At 34.4% G+C, this 12456-nt stretch overlaps 1 protein-coding gene across 1 annotated transcript; it reads left to right on the plus strand.

Moving 5' to 3' along the window:
* Nucleotides 1-11: 11 nt before the first annotated feature.
* Nucleotides 12-2089, plus strand: LOC125241757 (trypsin eta-like). Its single transcript, XM_048150373.1, has 3 exons — nucleotides 12-20; nucleotides 1084-1246; nucleotides 1681-2089. The coding sequence occupies exons 1-3, from the start codon at nucleotides 12-14 to the stop codon at nucleotides 2058-2060; spliced, it is 552 nt and encodes a 183-aa protein (XP_048006330.1). The 3' UTR covers nucleotides 2061-2089.
* The last annotated feature ends 10367 nt before the right edge of the window (nucleotides 2090-12456 follow it).

The following is a 12456-nucleotide window of genomic DNA, read 5'->3' on the forward strand; positions in this document are numbered from 1 at the left end:
TTACAACACAAATGCGAAAAGTAAGAAATTCTAAATGAGTGACGAATTACCTATTCACGCGTGAATTGTACAACGTTTTTCATATAACTGATGATGAATTTAAAGTTTCTTGGGCAAGAAAAGTAGTATTTAACGCACTAGTGCGCTACACGCCATATGTACCTATTGTAAAGCATTAGATACTTGACTGAGTAATCTTCAAAAGAACTCCAATGAAATTATTTACCGCATCGTAAAGCTCTGGGCCTAGAATACCATAATTAAAGTCCCAATCGATGTAAAATAAACCGATCCAACGTCCGCTTAACCAGAGATCAAAGAGTCAAGTTTATTTCCCCAGTTGTTTATAATGTTTATGTCCTGATTCGTTACGCCGAAACGCGAAATTTATTTAACTTTTGCATGTGAGTTTTAAAGGAACTTCCTTTTTGTGTGTTTAATTTTTGTGAAATGTGGAAATTGACAATTGTTTAAAAGTTTAGTTTACGCATGTTCACTTGGTATTAATTAGCGTAGGTATTATTCCATTTTTAGTTTCTCTATTGAGGTATTTAAGTTAAGAAAGGTTACCATTCGGTTCAAACGTCGCAATTTACAAAAAAAAATACACACACACTGCAGTATAATTATTCTCATTCTTACACTCACTCTTTGTGAGAATCCCAGCACCTCCACCATATTGATATCACCAACACCCATTGGGGCGAAGATAAACAAATATTAGGCCGGCAACGTACAGTCTTAAAATTCATAATCTTAAAAAAAACTTGTATGCAATCTGTCAGATCAATCTGAAAATTCATAATCTTAATAACAAGAGTGTGTGTGTACAGTCGCCAAATTGTATGGAACTCCGTGCACTCGATCTGATTTTTGTAAGATTATAATTTTTTCAGATTATGAATTTTAAGACTCTGTTGCCGGCCTTACTGTATGTGTATCGTTAATAAAACTGCGGTTATAATTAAGTATACCTATCTTATATCGGGTATGACGATTTTATAAAGTAACGTTTATTTATTACGAGTGTTTTTAGTGAAAAAGTTTCAGTTGAAATGACGAACGATCTTAAAAACAAGCCAGCTCCTCGGCTGGGGCCTGACGGAGGCGAACGGGACTCCATCGCAGCGCCTCACGTACCTGGAGCTCCCCTACGTGGCCGTGGACGAATGCTTCGCGGAGTCCGAGCCCTCCTTCCAAAAGTTCATCACTAGCGATAAGATCTGCGCCGGAGACACTGTTACTGGTAATTAATTTTGACATTTTAACACATATGTCAAAACTGAGGTTCAAAAGTGTTAAGCTTGTGTCAATTAAGAGATGGCTTCGCACTGTGATTACATGTTTTACTTTGACATTGACTGTAACTCTCTTTAATACTCGATCTACATACATACAATCACGCCTGTATCCCATAAAGGGGTAGGCAGAACACATGAAACTACTAAAGCTTCAGTGCCACTCTTGGCAAATAAGGAGTTGAAAGAAAACGAAACTGTGACATTGCAGTGACAGGTTGCCAGCCTCTCGCCTACCCACAATTTAACCCATATCCCATAGTCGCCTTCTACGACACCCACGGGAAGAAAGGGGGTGGTGAAATTCTTAACCCGTCACCACACAGGCTAATACTTGATCCTCTTTGGTATAAGCCAGCTTTAACATAATATTTTCTTCCAGGTAAAGCTCTGTGCCGCGGAGACAGCGGCGGCGGCTTCATTCTCTACTCCTTAGGCATCCCCCACCTCCACGGAGTCGCCTCCACCGCCGCCGGCAACGAGAACCTCTGCAACGCCTTCGCTCTCGCTGCCTTCACTAGTCTTTACTCTCATCGCGCGTTCCTGAGGGACAACGTGCCGGGCATAGAGAAGGAGTGTGTCAAACCAGAGTCAACGACGGAGGCACAGAGAGTGATAGATAGGGGTGTGACGGGAGATGTGGGTAGTGTTGGTACAGATGTGGGTACAGTTGGTACAACAGGCACGCCGCCTGTGTATATGAATGTGCCGTATTTCCCGTATCCTAATCATTTTGTGTGCAATTGCAATTGTAAGCCTTAATTTTAGTATAATAAAATGATAAGAAAGACTGTTTTTAGTTATAATTGATGAAAAATAATAAACGTATACCTAATACCCGTTAATAATAATAATAGAGATAAGCAGCATTTGCTTGGTGGACTCTACGTGTTAGCTTCGGCTCCACGCACGCCACCCAAAGGTCCGGAATTGGTTTCCGTGATGGGAAAGACATACCTACAGAGAAACATTAATAACCTCATGATATCTTTATTAATATCAAGATTAAATTTGATTAAAGCGCAAATCTAATTAAGAAAATATGAAGAAACGCAAAAATCAAGGATATTCACATAGGATTAAATTAAATCAAATCAAAATCAAAATAATTTATTCAGCAAATAGGCCACAGGAGCACTTTTACACGTCACATGTACATATTTAGAAAATATCTAAAATTGAGTTGAAATTACAACTGATACTATTATATACTAATATAAATCTTCTATAAATCTTCAAAATACTGCGAAATGTAAGTAAAACATCAGTTTTCTTACCAAAATTTGTTATTTCCGCAGTCAGACATCGACATCTAGCGGCAAGTAGCACTACTAATAAATCCATTACTTGACGCTAGATGTTGACTAATGATATGGAAAACTTTACAACCGAGGTACGCCCTTTCATTAATAGATGGCGCTATTGTTAATCTGAATTAAGTTTCGCTACTCGGCAATAGAGGTCAGTGTACTGAAAATTGTCGGGCGTGTAAACAACAGTTTGTTTTTCGTGGATACCAGGATACCAACTGAAATAAGAAGTAATTTTGAAAATAAATAAGTTAATTTTTATAATCGATTTCGTTATTCATTTTCAAGATCCATGTACTTGACTTTCGGTAATAATCGATTCATTTAAGCACTACATCTGTCATGTGTCAATGTCACTCAGCTGTCACTGTCATTGAAGTATTTGACATAGATTTAGAATTATTAAACTAGATTGTGGAATAACATTTTTGCCATACTAAATTGAACCTTATCACTGAGACAGAAAGATGATCGTATCAGACTAGCGAAAACGGTCCACATGAGAGGGCATTGTTTGGGCTGGTGTCCCTCTCGCACGTGTGGCCAGTGTTAATGAGGTTACCATGGTAGTAGTATTTTTATCTGTATATTACCTTACTTTATGACTTCTTATATTATTTTAGTGTTATATTCAAACTAGGGTTTCGATATATTTCAAAGAACTGGAAAATAATTATAATGTAATTATTTTGATGCCAATAAATCAAAGATTTGTATAATTAAACAATATGTTCAAATGGGTATTAGTAGATTTGGTAGTAACTTTGAAAATTGACTGGTATCCCCAATGTATGACAATGACGTCACTGAATAATGTTGACATTGTCAGTAAGTGCGAGAGGGACACCAGCCCAAACAATGACCTCTCATGTGGACACACTTTTTGACCTAACTACTCATTCTGGTTTAACTGTAATTCTGTGGTATTTGAAGTTCGCCGCAGTGTTGCCAGTTCGGAGATTTTCCTCCGAAATTCGGAGATTTTGAGCCTCTGGCGGAGATTTGGCGGAGATTAGACCCAGTCGGAGAATTTCGGAGATTTTGAGGATATTCACAATTTTCTAAACTTAAACTAATCGGAATATCAATGAATTAAATGTGCGGAGCCTTCCATACGAGATGGCCAAGCCACTCCTGTCACTAAAGAAAGGCTACAAATTTGAAAAATCTAGAGGCGAATGTATATCGTTCATATAAAAAAAATATGTTTTTAGTGACAAGATTTTCGAGTAGGTACATAAGGTTTTAACTTTTATAGAATTAAAAGTAAGTTCTTAATTCGAAAGCACAAAAATTGATCTGTGTTCCACGAGGATATTTCTAATAAAGAGCCAGAAAGATTTTTTTTCTCGCTCGCTGACGCTGAATGACAAAATTTGATTTTCCCCTTTATTTCATTTCAGCGACTAGATTTGCTTCCAAGCAGCCGCAGCCGTCTATATTAAATGCGATGATATAATTTCTATCACTTTTTGTTTTCAGTGAAGTAAAATAAAATTATATATATATATAGCGGGTCAAACAAGATTGTGATAGAAAAAGCCGCGAAATTGAAATTTCTATTAAGCGGTCTCCACTAGGGCTTCCAATACCGGGATCCGGTATCTCGGGATCCCGGGATCCCGCCTTTTTTTGGGCACTTTTCAATACCGGTATTTAATTTAGCAATACCGGGATCCCGGTATTTTTAGAAACTAACAAATTATGCCAAATGAACGAAAATTACTCATCAAAAACGTTAAATTTCTGCCTTACGATGGTCACTACACGCGTAAATCTTGCTTCTTGCTCTCGTTTTTCGATTTAACACATTCTCTGTTTGGTGTTTTTGCAATATTTGTAAGAAAATGATATTTTTTTTCGATGATTACCTAGATAAAGAATTAAAGATACTTGTCAAAAGCATTCATTGAGGAGGGTCTGCCGCGAACATTTTTTGACACATTTGTCGCACTTGTGAATTCGCACGTAAGTGTGACAGAGAAGCAACACGTCAAACGTAGTTACAACAGGCCACAGATTCTCTGTAAACAAATCGCCTTGATGCATTTATATCATATATATAACTTTTCAAAAAATTGGTTACCTAATGCATATGAACTAACGTATACCGTAGCTACTCTATTTTTACTGTACGTGTGCGTTAGTGTGTTGAATTCTAGCTCAAAACTTTGCCGTAACATTTCCTATAGTAACGAAATTGGGAACTCACTACTCAACTATCAAAATGATGAAAATTACTTTTCTTATCCGTAAATTAAGTGTTTCTTTTTGATTTTGACTATCATGGATTTCCGCAAAGTAATGTGTGATTCCATAGATTATTTCTTAATGTGATTTTTAATAATCTATGTCGGAACGGACCTACACCTTACAAAAGTTCAACATAACCTAAACCGGTTCTACTTACTCTGAAGCCTCATGTTGTTTGTATACTGTTATTTTTCTAGTTTTCACTGTCTCAATATGTAGACACTTAAATTTTATTATCAATAATTACATTGACTTTTAAATTGATAGATTATTTATTTGGCTATGTCACTGTGCGCTACATGACCGGTCTCTATGAGATCTCGGGATGGACGTAGTATCTTCTTAGTAGTTTGTGGGATGGACTATAGACAAGATAATTAATTCCGACGAGTGCGTCATACTGGTAAAGTCTTTAAAATGGAATTTACTGTAATGTCTGCAAGGTGCTTGTTTCTATGGCACAGTGACGTTAATATCGCATTATCAACTTAGCTTCCACTACCAATCAGGTTTACGTTGTGGATTTTCCTCTTAGCCGGTTTCATGTTTCCTTGTTGTTTCGTATTATCTTGTATCCAATTTTATATTTTTTCGAAACTACGTCAGAAGGGATTGGCAGTGTAACCGTTTCTGGGAATGACAACAGCTAATTCTGTTTTTAGAATTCATTGGAATTCCTAAATCTGCTGCCATAGGTATGGTGTTCAGAAGTACGATAGGGGTCAGCCGTGTGCTTTTTTGTCACGGTAAAATAATCTCTGTAATGTTTATGAATGAATGTGTTTGCTTCTGCTTTACGCCTTTACTTTTATTCCAAAATTGAATGACATTTTATGAGTGCAAGGTGGGAGGGAGGAGGGGGGGGAGGAAGTATATTAGCACGTGGCTATTTACCTTTTTAACTGGCAAGTTTAAAAAAAATCGCGATTTCAAGTCTCATCGCCGTCATACAGTCCTACGAGTGATCAATAAAAGTAAATAATATCCTTTTAAAATCTTTAATTTAATTATTAATTTCATTGTGGTGCTTACTATCCAAATTAAACTTACACGTATCCACGCAAAAAAAATGATTTATTTTATAAGTCAGATAACCCTCAATATCCTCTTAATTAAAGTTAAAAAACATTGAAATCGGTTTGATCAATTACTATTAAGTATGTTACATCTAGTGTCGTGTATTAAGAATGTCAGAGTTTTATAAATTTTATCATGATTAGTCATAGAATTAAAATGCATAGTTTTTTTTGTGAAAGTTAAGTATGGTTAATATTAAAGTCAGATTAGGCTAATACATATTTACAATTAAGCTCATTATTAATGTCTACTTTTCAAAACAACTAGCAACTGTGAGCATCTCTTTAACGGCAATGTAACAATTATTCAAGATACAATAACAAATAAAGTCACATATATAATTTAATTTCATACATATAATAAACTAATTTAATACGTCATTAATTAGTTGCTAATCAATCAAAGTCCAACTGTGCAATACGTAATTACGTCACATTTAAACACCCTATAATAAAATTACAACTATACTAGTAACTATGCGGATATTAGATTTGGGGCAATTAATTAAAAGACACATTGCGATTTATAAGAGTTCAAATATATTATCGCAATATAGTAAGGCAAGGTGTGCTCCTATTAATAGCTACCAAGCGACTAAAGTACAAACGAAGTCCTTAAGATTAGGAACTATGGGCTGTTGTTTTTTATTCAATAGTTTACATGTATGAGAGAGAAAGTATAACAATATACTTGTTAGAGTAAGATAGATTTAGTTTTGTTAATTCCAACACGCCCCCTCAAAAATAAATCTATGATTAAAATCATTATACAAAACAATAACAGCATCACCCGCCTTTTTCTGGGAAACATTATGGCCAACATTTGTTCAAAGGTAAGGGAAACCCAGTAAAACCTTACCAGCCATGTCATGAACTTATTTCTAAAATACAATCCAATTTATTTGACATTTCCTATCTATATGGTACCATATTTAACAATTTTATTCAACACATATGCATATGTAGTTCAACACACCAGAATCGATTGATCAGATCGATTCAAGTTAATTATAAGTAGACACAATTAGTCAAATTTAAGTATAATCACACATACACTTATAACGTTTAAGTCTTAATATTAACACTGACATTTTAAATACCCACAAGTGTGTACGTATTCATATTGCAATATTTAATATAGCATTTATACAAAATTAAACATCATGAACAATTGAAAATACATCACAGTTGTTTCTTGCATCTAAACGAAACATTTATAATTTCACAGTAAATCAATCGTATATAATTTTCATTAATATGTATCAATAATAATATGTAGTTTCAGCTTACGCTTTTTTATTTCATATACAAAAAACCACAAATTCAACCATTCTCAGTCAACAATTCTTTCAGTAGTTTCAGTAGGATTGTACTGAAATGCATGAAGTTCACTTTTTTATACATTTTTCATGTCTTTTATCAAAACTTAAAAGTTTAGCTTTATCAATGCCGCTTTGCTATTTGACAATTAACGAAAACCACTTGACAGAAATTTGTAACCCCTACAGAGTGTTCACTGTTCAGCTCACTTAAGATTTCCTTATCCGTGAGAATCAACCCGATATGCTTTAGCATAACGAAACGTATTGCTTTGTTTATATTAGTTTAAAAGGGCTAAGAACTACTACACTTTACTTACAACAAAGGGCCTTTGTTTTTCAATTTGAAACTCTTTGCATTATTTATTTCACATTCCAAAATAATCCTAGTGCAAAGACTGTGACTTGAAATCGAAAGTGCTTAATCGATATTTGTATATTTCATTTTAGTCTGTACATCCATACATAGGTACATACAATCACGCCTGTAACCCATGAAGGGATAGGCAGAGCACATGAAACGACTCAAGTTTGTGTCACTTCTGGCAAATTTAGTTTAGTCTGTGTAATTGAGTAATTTTCATATTTGAAATAAAATGCATTTGTTATCTATAGTTAACTTTTTATGATAGATTTATGTAGTTAAAAAAGTTAAACTAAAATACTTTATCTGTACGAAATATAATATTAATAATTGAAAGTAATTTACTGATTGACTTTTTAATTACACTGATTCTTTTGCCTTTGTCTATTACAGTTAAATTATGAAATATTTAACCTAAATTTGTTCTCTGAATAATCTGGTATAAACTAATAGAAATACCAAAAAATATATAACACATATTTAATATTACTGTTTATCTTGTTTTTATATTCGTTTTAAATGGCATATTTACTCTTACACGTCCAAACTAAAATCTTGTGGTCTGAACAAAACAAATTTACTAGGTATCAATTTTTGTATGAAAGCGGTTTAATACCTACACCATGTGGTGGTATTGTAAAGATTCAATTTACCATTATCTGTCATTTCTTTACGATGCAATTATTTGGAATGTATAGTTTACAAACTAAGAACAAATACTTTAAGACTAAAACATATTGCTTAAATCAGGGAGGGATAACTCCCAATATTATTAGGTTCATGTAGTCCACTTAGACTTTGCGTAACATATTCGATAGTCAGTATCACCGCAGGCAGTTAATTCACCCACATAGACTATTCGTAAAACGTATTTTCAAATACTTCAGACTCAAGGCAGTTGAACCTCCAAACCTTTAGACGAATGTGGTCTCTCTTTAGACTGTTCGGAAATCTGAATGTCAATTTAGAGTCTCACATAGCTTAATGTGGTCTTTCGTTAGACTATTCGGAAAGCCGAATGTCAATTTAAAGTCTCACATGGCCTAATTAATGTGGTCTTTCGTTAGACTGTTCAGAAAACTGAACGTCAATTTAAAGTCTCACATGGTCTATTTAACGTGGTCTTTCGTTAGACTGTTCGAAAACCGAACGTCAATTTAAAGTCTCACATGGCTTATTTAATGTGGTCTTTCGTTAGACTGTTCGAAAACCGAACGTCAATTTAAAGTCTCACATGGCTTAATGTGGTCTTTCGTTAGACTGTTTGGAAAAACAAGTCAATCGAATTTCTAATTTCTTCAGTCTCATGTGGCCTAATCTTAGACTATACGGAAAACCGAATGTCAATGGAATTTCCAATTTCTTCAGACTCATGTGAAAGTCACTAGACACACATGGCCTAACGTCTGTCTTTTCAGATAAAATCTGAAAGTCAATATTGGAATTCTTTGCAGGCTCACATGGTCTAACGTCTGTCTTTTCAAGAAAACTCTGAAAGTCAATACTGGAATGCTCGTAGTCTAACATGACCGATATAAGAATATCTTGTAAACACCGTAAAAGTGATATTGGAATGTCCTTTAAAGTGCTATCACTAACTACACTATCACTTTTCTCACACCTTTGGTATTATAATTATTTGTTGAGACAGCAAAATACAAACCACATCTTTGTTACAATCAGAATCAAATACCTGTAGTATTTGTACGTGGCCTCAAAGGTGTATTACAATTAAACCAGTGTTTCAGTGAGCTTTTCATATTCACACAAGACACAAATTCCAGTTATTTACTTCACTCAAGAACGACAAGTCAATAGTAAATTGACAATCAACATCAAAGTGTCATTTCGTTTCTTTTTTACGAATATTTGATATGGACACTTATATATAATAAAAATACTGCCATATATATATATATATATATATATATATATATATATATATATATATAGCAAACACACTGTAAAGTCAAAGACTCTTTATGATTTATAAATTCTTAAACATCTCAATCTGTTCTTGATAATATGATAAATTTCAAACAAATCTATAGCAAAAAAAAATACTTTCAAGTATCGAGCGCTCCAAAGTACCCATTCAACAAAAAACATGTTTTTTTTTTTATTCTTAAGAGTCAAACAAGCGACATCATTGGATACCTTGTGTCAAAAGAAACTTTCGTAGCTGTTACAATGCTTGATTTTTACCATCATTTTATGTAGCATTTATTTTAATGTGTACGGTTTTTTTTTTATGAGCTGTTGCATTTGTTAATGGTCAAATGTAATAATATTTCATAGCATTACTTGTAATTAATTATTTGTATTCTGAGTCAAGCAAATAAAACTAAAACAAATTAATACATATGTATGTAGTTCTGTCTTCTAAAACTCACAATTGTTTAAAATTTTACTTTGAATAGATACAATATCTATTACCTATGCAGGTTATTAAAATAATAGCAAATATAACCATACGTACCAAATAGGGCTCCCGGTCGCGTCCGTGTTTCGTGTACCCGTTGCCGGGTATCCGTTCCCGTGTTACACGAATCCGGATTTCTGGCCCGTTTGGAACGGGTAATTAGGGACCGTGTAATTAAAGTCCGGGTACCCGTGTAGTCCGTGTGTCCGGATCGACGGACTCTAAAAACCCGCGGGTCCGATCCGTTCTCGACGTATAGTGATGCTTGGTGAATGTTCGCGTTCTCGGTTCAAGCGAATATTAAAATCAGTTTAAAGAACCAAAAATGATAAAACCTTAATAACTAAAATGAAAAAGGGACAGCGGAGCAATTGTGACTGGGGGACAAATTTTAACTGCTCGATTTTTTCCATGTTTTACATTTTAGGCATTATTATATAGAGTACGCGTTTTCAGTGGCCTAAATTAGTATGATGTCAGAAAGCATGAAACTTGGGATGCACATAGCTTTGACGTTCATAAGAATAAATAGAAGTAGAAACACGCTGAGGAGTCAATCTCTTCCCCCCACTATTATCTCCCATTTTTAGCGTTTTTAAATTTTCACGAAAACTACTAAAGGTTTTGGTAAGTAAATATTACGAGTAGGTACTTACCAGAAAGATGTCTAGGAGAAGTACCATGAAATTCTCTACAATACTTCCATTTAAAGTATATTACTAACAGTCGATAGTGCTACCCCTACTCATCCCACTAGTAGTTAAAAACAAATATTATGCGGGGGACTTAAGCATAATTTGAAAATGATGAGTTAAAAGCCTACCTACCCACCTTAAAAGACACCTACTTTAAAAGACAGTATTGTAGAAAATTTTATGGAGAATATACTTTTCCTAAATATCGTGATTATAGCTTTCACGGTTTTCATAACAATATAAAAAACCTGAAAATGGTGATATAAAATGAGGGAAAAGAGGGGAAACATTGACACCTCGGCGTCTGCGTACTTTTATTTTTTTCTGTTGTGTTTGTAAGTTACCTATATACATATCAAGTCTCATGCTTTTTGTCACACCCTATCCGACTAGCGCAAGTTAAGGACCAGGACTATGGATACATATTCACTTCAAGGTGGTTCCCTCCAAAATAATTAAAAAAAATATACCATTCTTAACTAATTATTTGTAAAACAGCGCGGCTACATCTTTCGCGGAACTTTTCAAACAAAAGGTTTGTCCATGTCAAAGGGAAGCCAGGTGTGAGGTTTGAGTGTCATTATTATTAGTAAAAATCACCACGGGTATTGGTTATTGTGCCGCCCACAAGTCATTATTATATTACCTTTGTCTTCTCATGCGACTTTAATTCTACTAACTTCTTAGATAAAAACTAATAACTCGATAGTTCAAATACATTTCATTTAGGGCCAGTTGCATCAACCACATTTGACAGACATACATACAATAAAATTTTACGAGCGCTTTAACGGTGTCAGACGGTTTGGTGCAACCGACCCCTAGTATACGCGAAATAATCCGTTTGTCCATAGTTATGTATTTTATCTATTTAAGTATGTATATCGTCGCGCAGCACCCATAGTACAAGCTTTGCTTAGTTTGGGGCTAAGTCGATCTGTTTAATGTCCCCAATATTTATTTATTTATTTTAAAACTATGAGACATAGATATAACTATAATAAATTGCATGAGTAACTGTCGCGGTAACCGAAGAAAATATTTTGAAGTATATTTGTCAGCATCTGTACATATAGTAAGTACCTATAGGTGGTATGGTCCCTATAGGTAGTTAGTAAGTCCCCATGAACATCATAAAACAATCAATTAATATAACTAATATAGTATTTTTCACACAAACCAATACCCTTCTATTAGTTAACCTAGAGACATATAAAGTCCATTAAACTCGCAATTGCCTTAAGCAACTTTATTGAAGTACCAAACCTTACACTCACTGTGTAAGCCAATGCCATTGTTGGATTTGATGGTATGACTGTCATCATATAGAGGTGGTGTCAGCATGCTCAAGGTAGACAGAGAGCTACGTAGCACTAACATCTCGCCGTTATAAAAAAAAAAAAATACCACATACGTTACCAAGTACGTGTGTGCGCATATGTTGCACGTTGAGGGTTCCATAGTCGATAGTCTTATCTGGTCACAATGATGTTTCTTGCTCATGTATGTAACAATTATTTATGTTCTATGTTACTCTGAAGAATTGCTCATCGAACTCGTACTGCGATGAGATCACATTAAGTTTAAAAATATTTTTGGATGAATTTTTTATGATATATTTTTATGATATTCTATATGAGGTATAGTAGCAGATTAATCGTTTAGCGCTGCGTGTTGTAAGTACGTTGTCGGCGTTTAAGATTCCTTTGTTATCGGTTT

This window comes from Leguminivora glycinivorella, chromosome Z (assembly GCF_023078275.1).
Source record: "Leguminivora glycinivorella isolate SPB_JAAS2020 chromosome Z, LegGlyc_1.1, whole genome shotgun sequence".
NCBI lineage: Eukaryota > Metazoa > Arthropoda > Insecta > Lepidoptera > Tortricidae > Leguminivora > Leguminivora glycinivorella.

What these genes read in the sequence shown, in the direction of transcription:
- LOC125241757 (XM_048150373.1), top strand. An exon ending in CGCCGGAGACACTGTTACTG is followed by an intron (nt 1,247 to 1,680) that starts GTAATTAATTTT and finishes ATTTTCTTCCAG; the next exon opens with GTAAAGCTCTGTGCCGCGGA.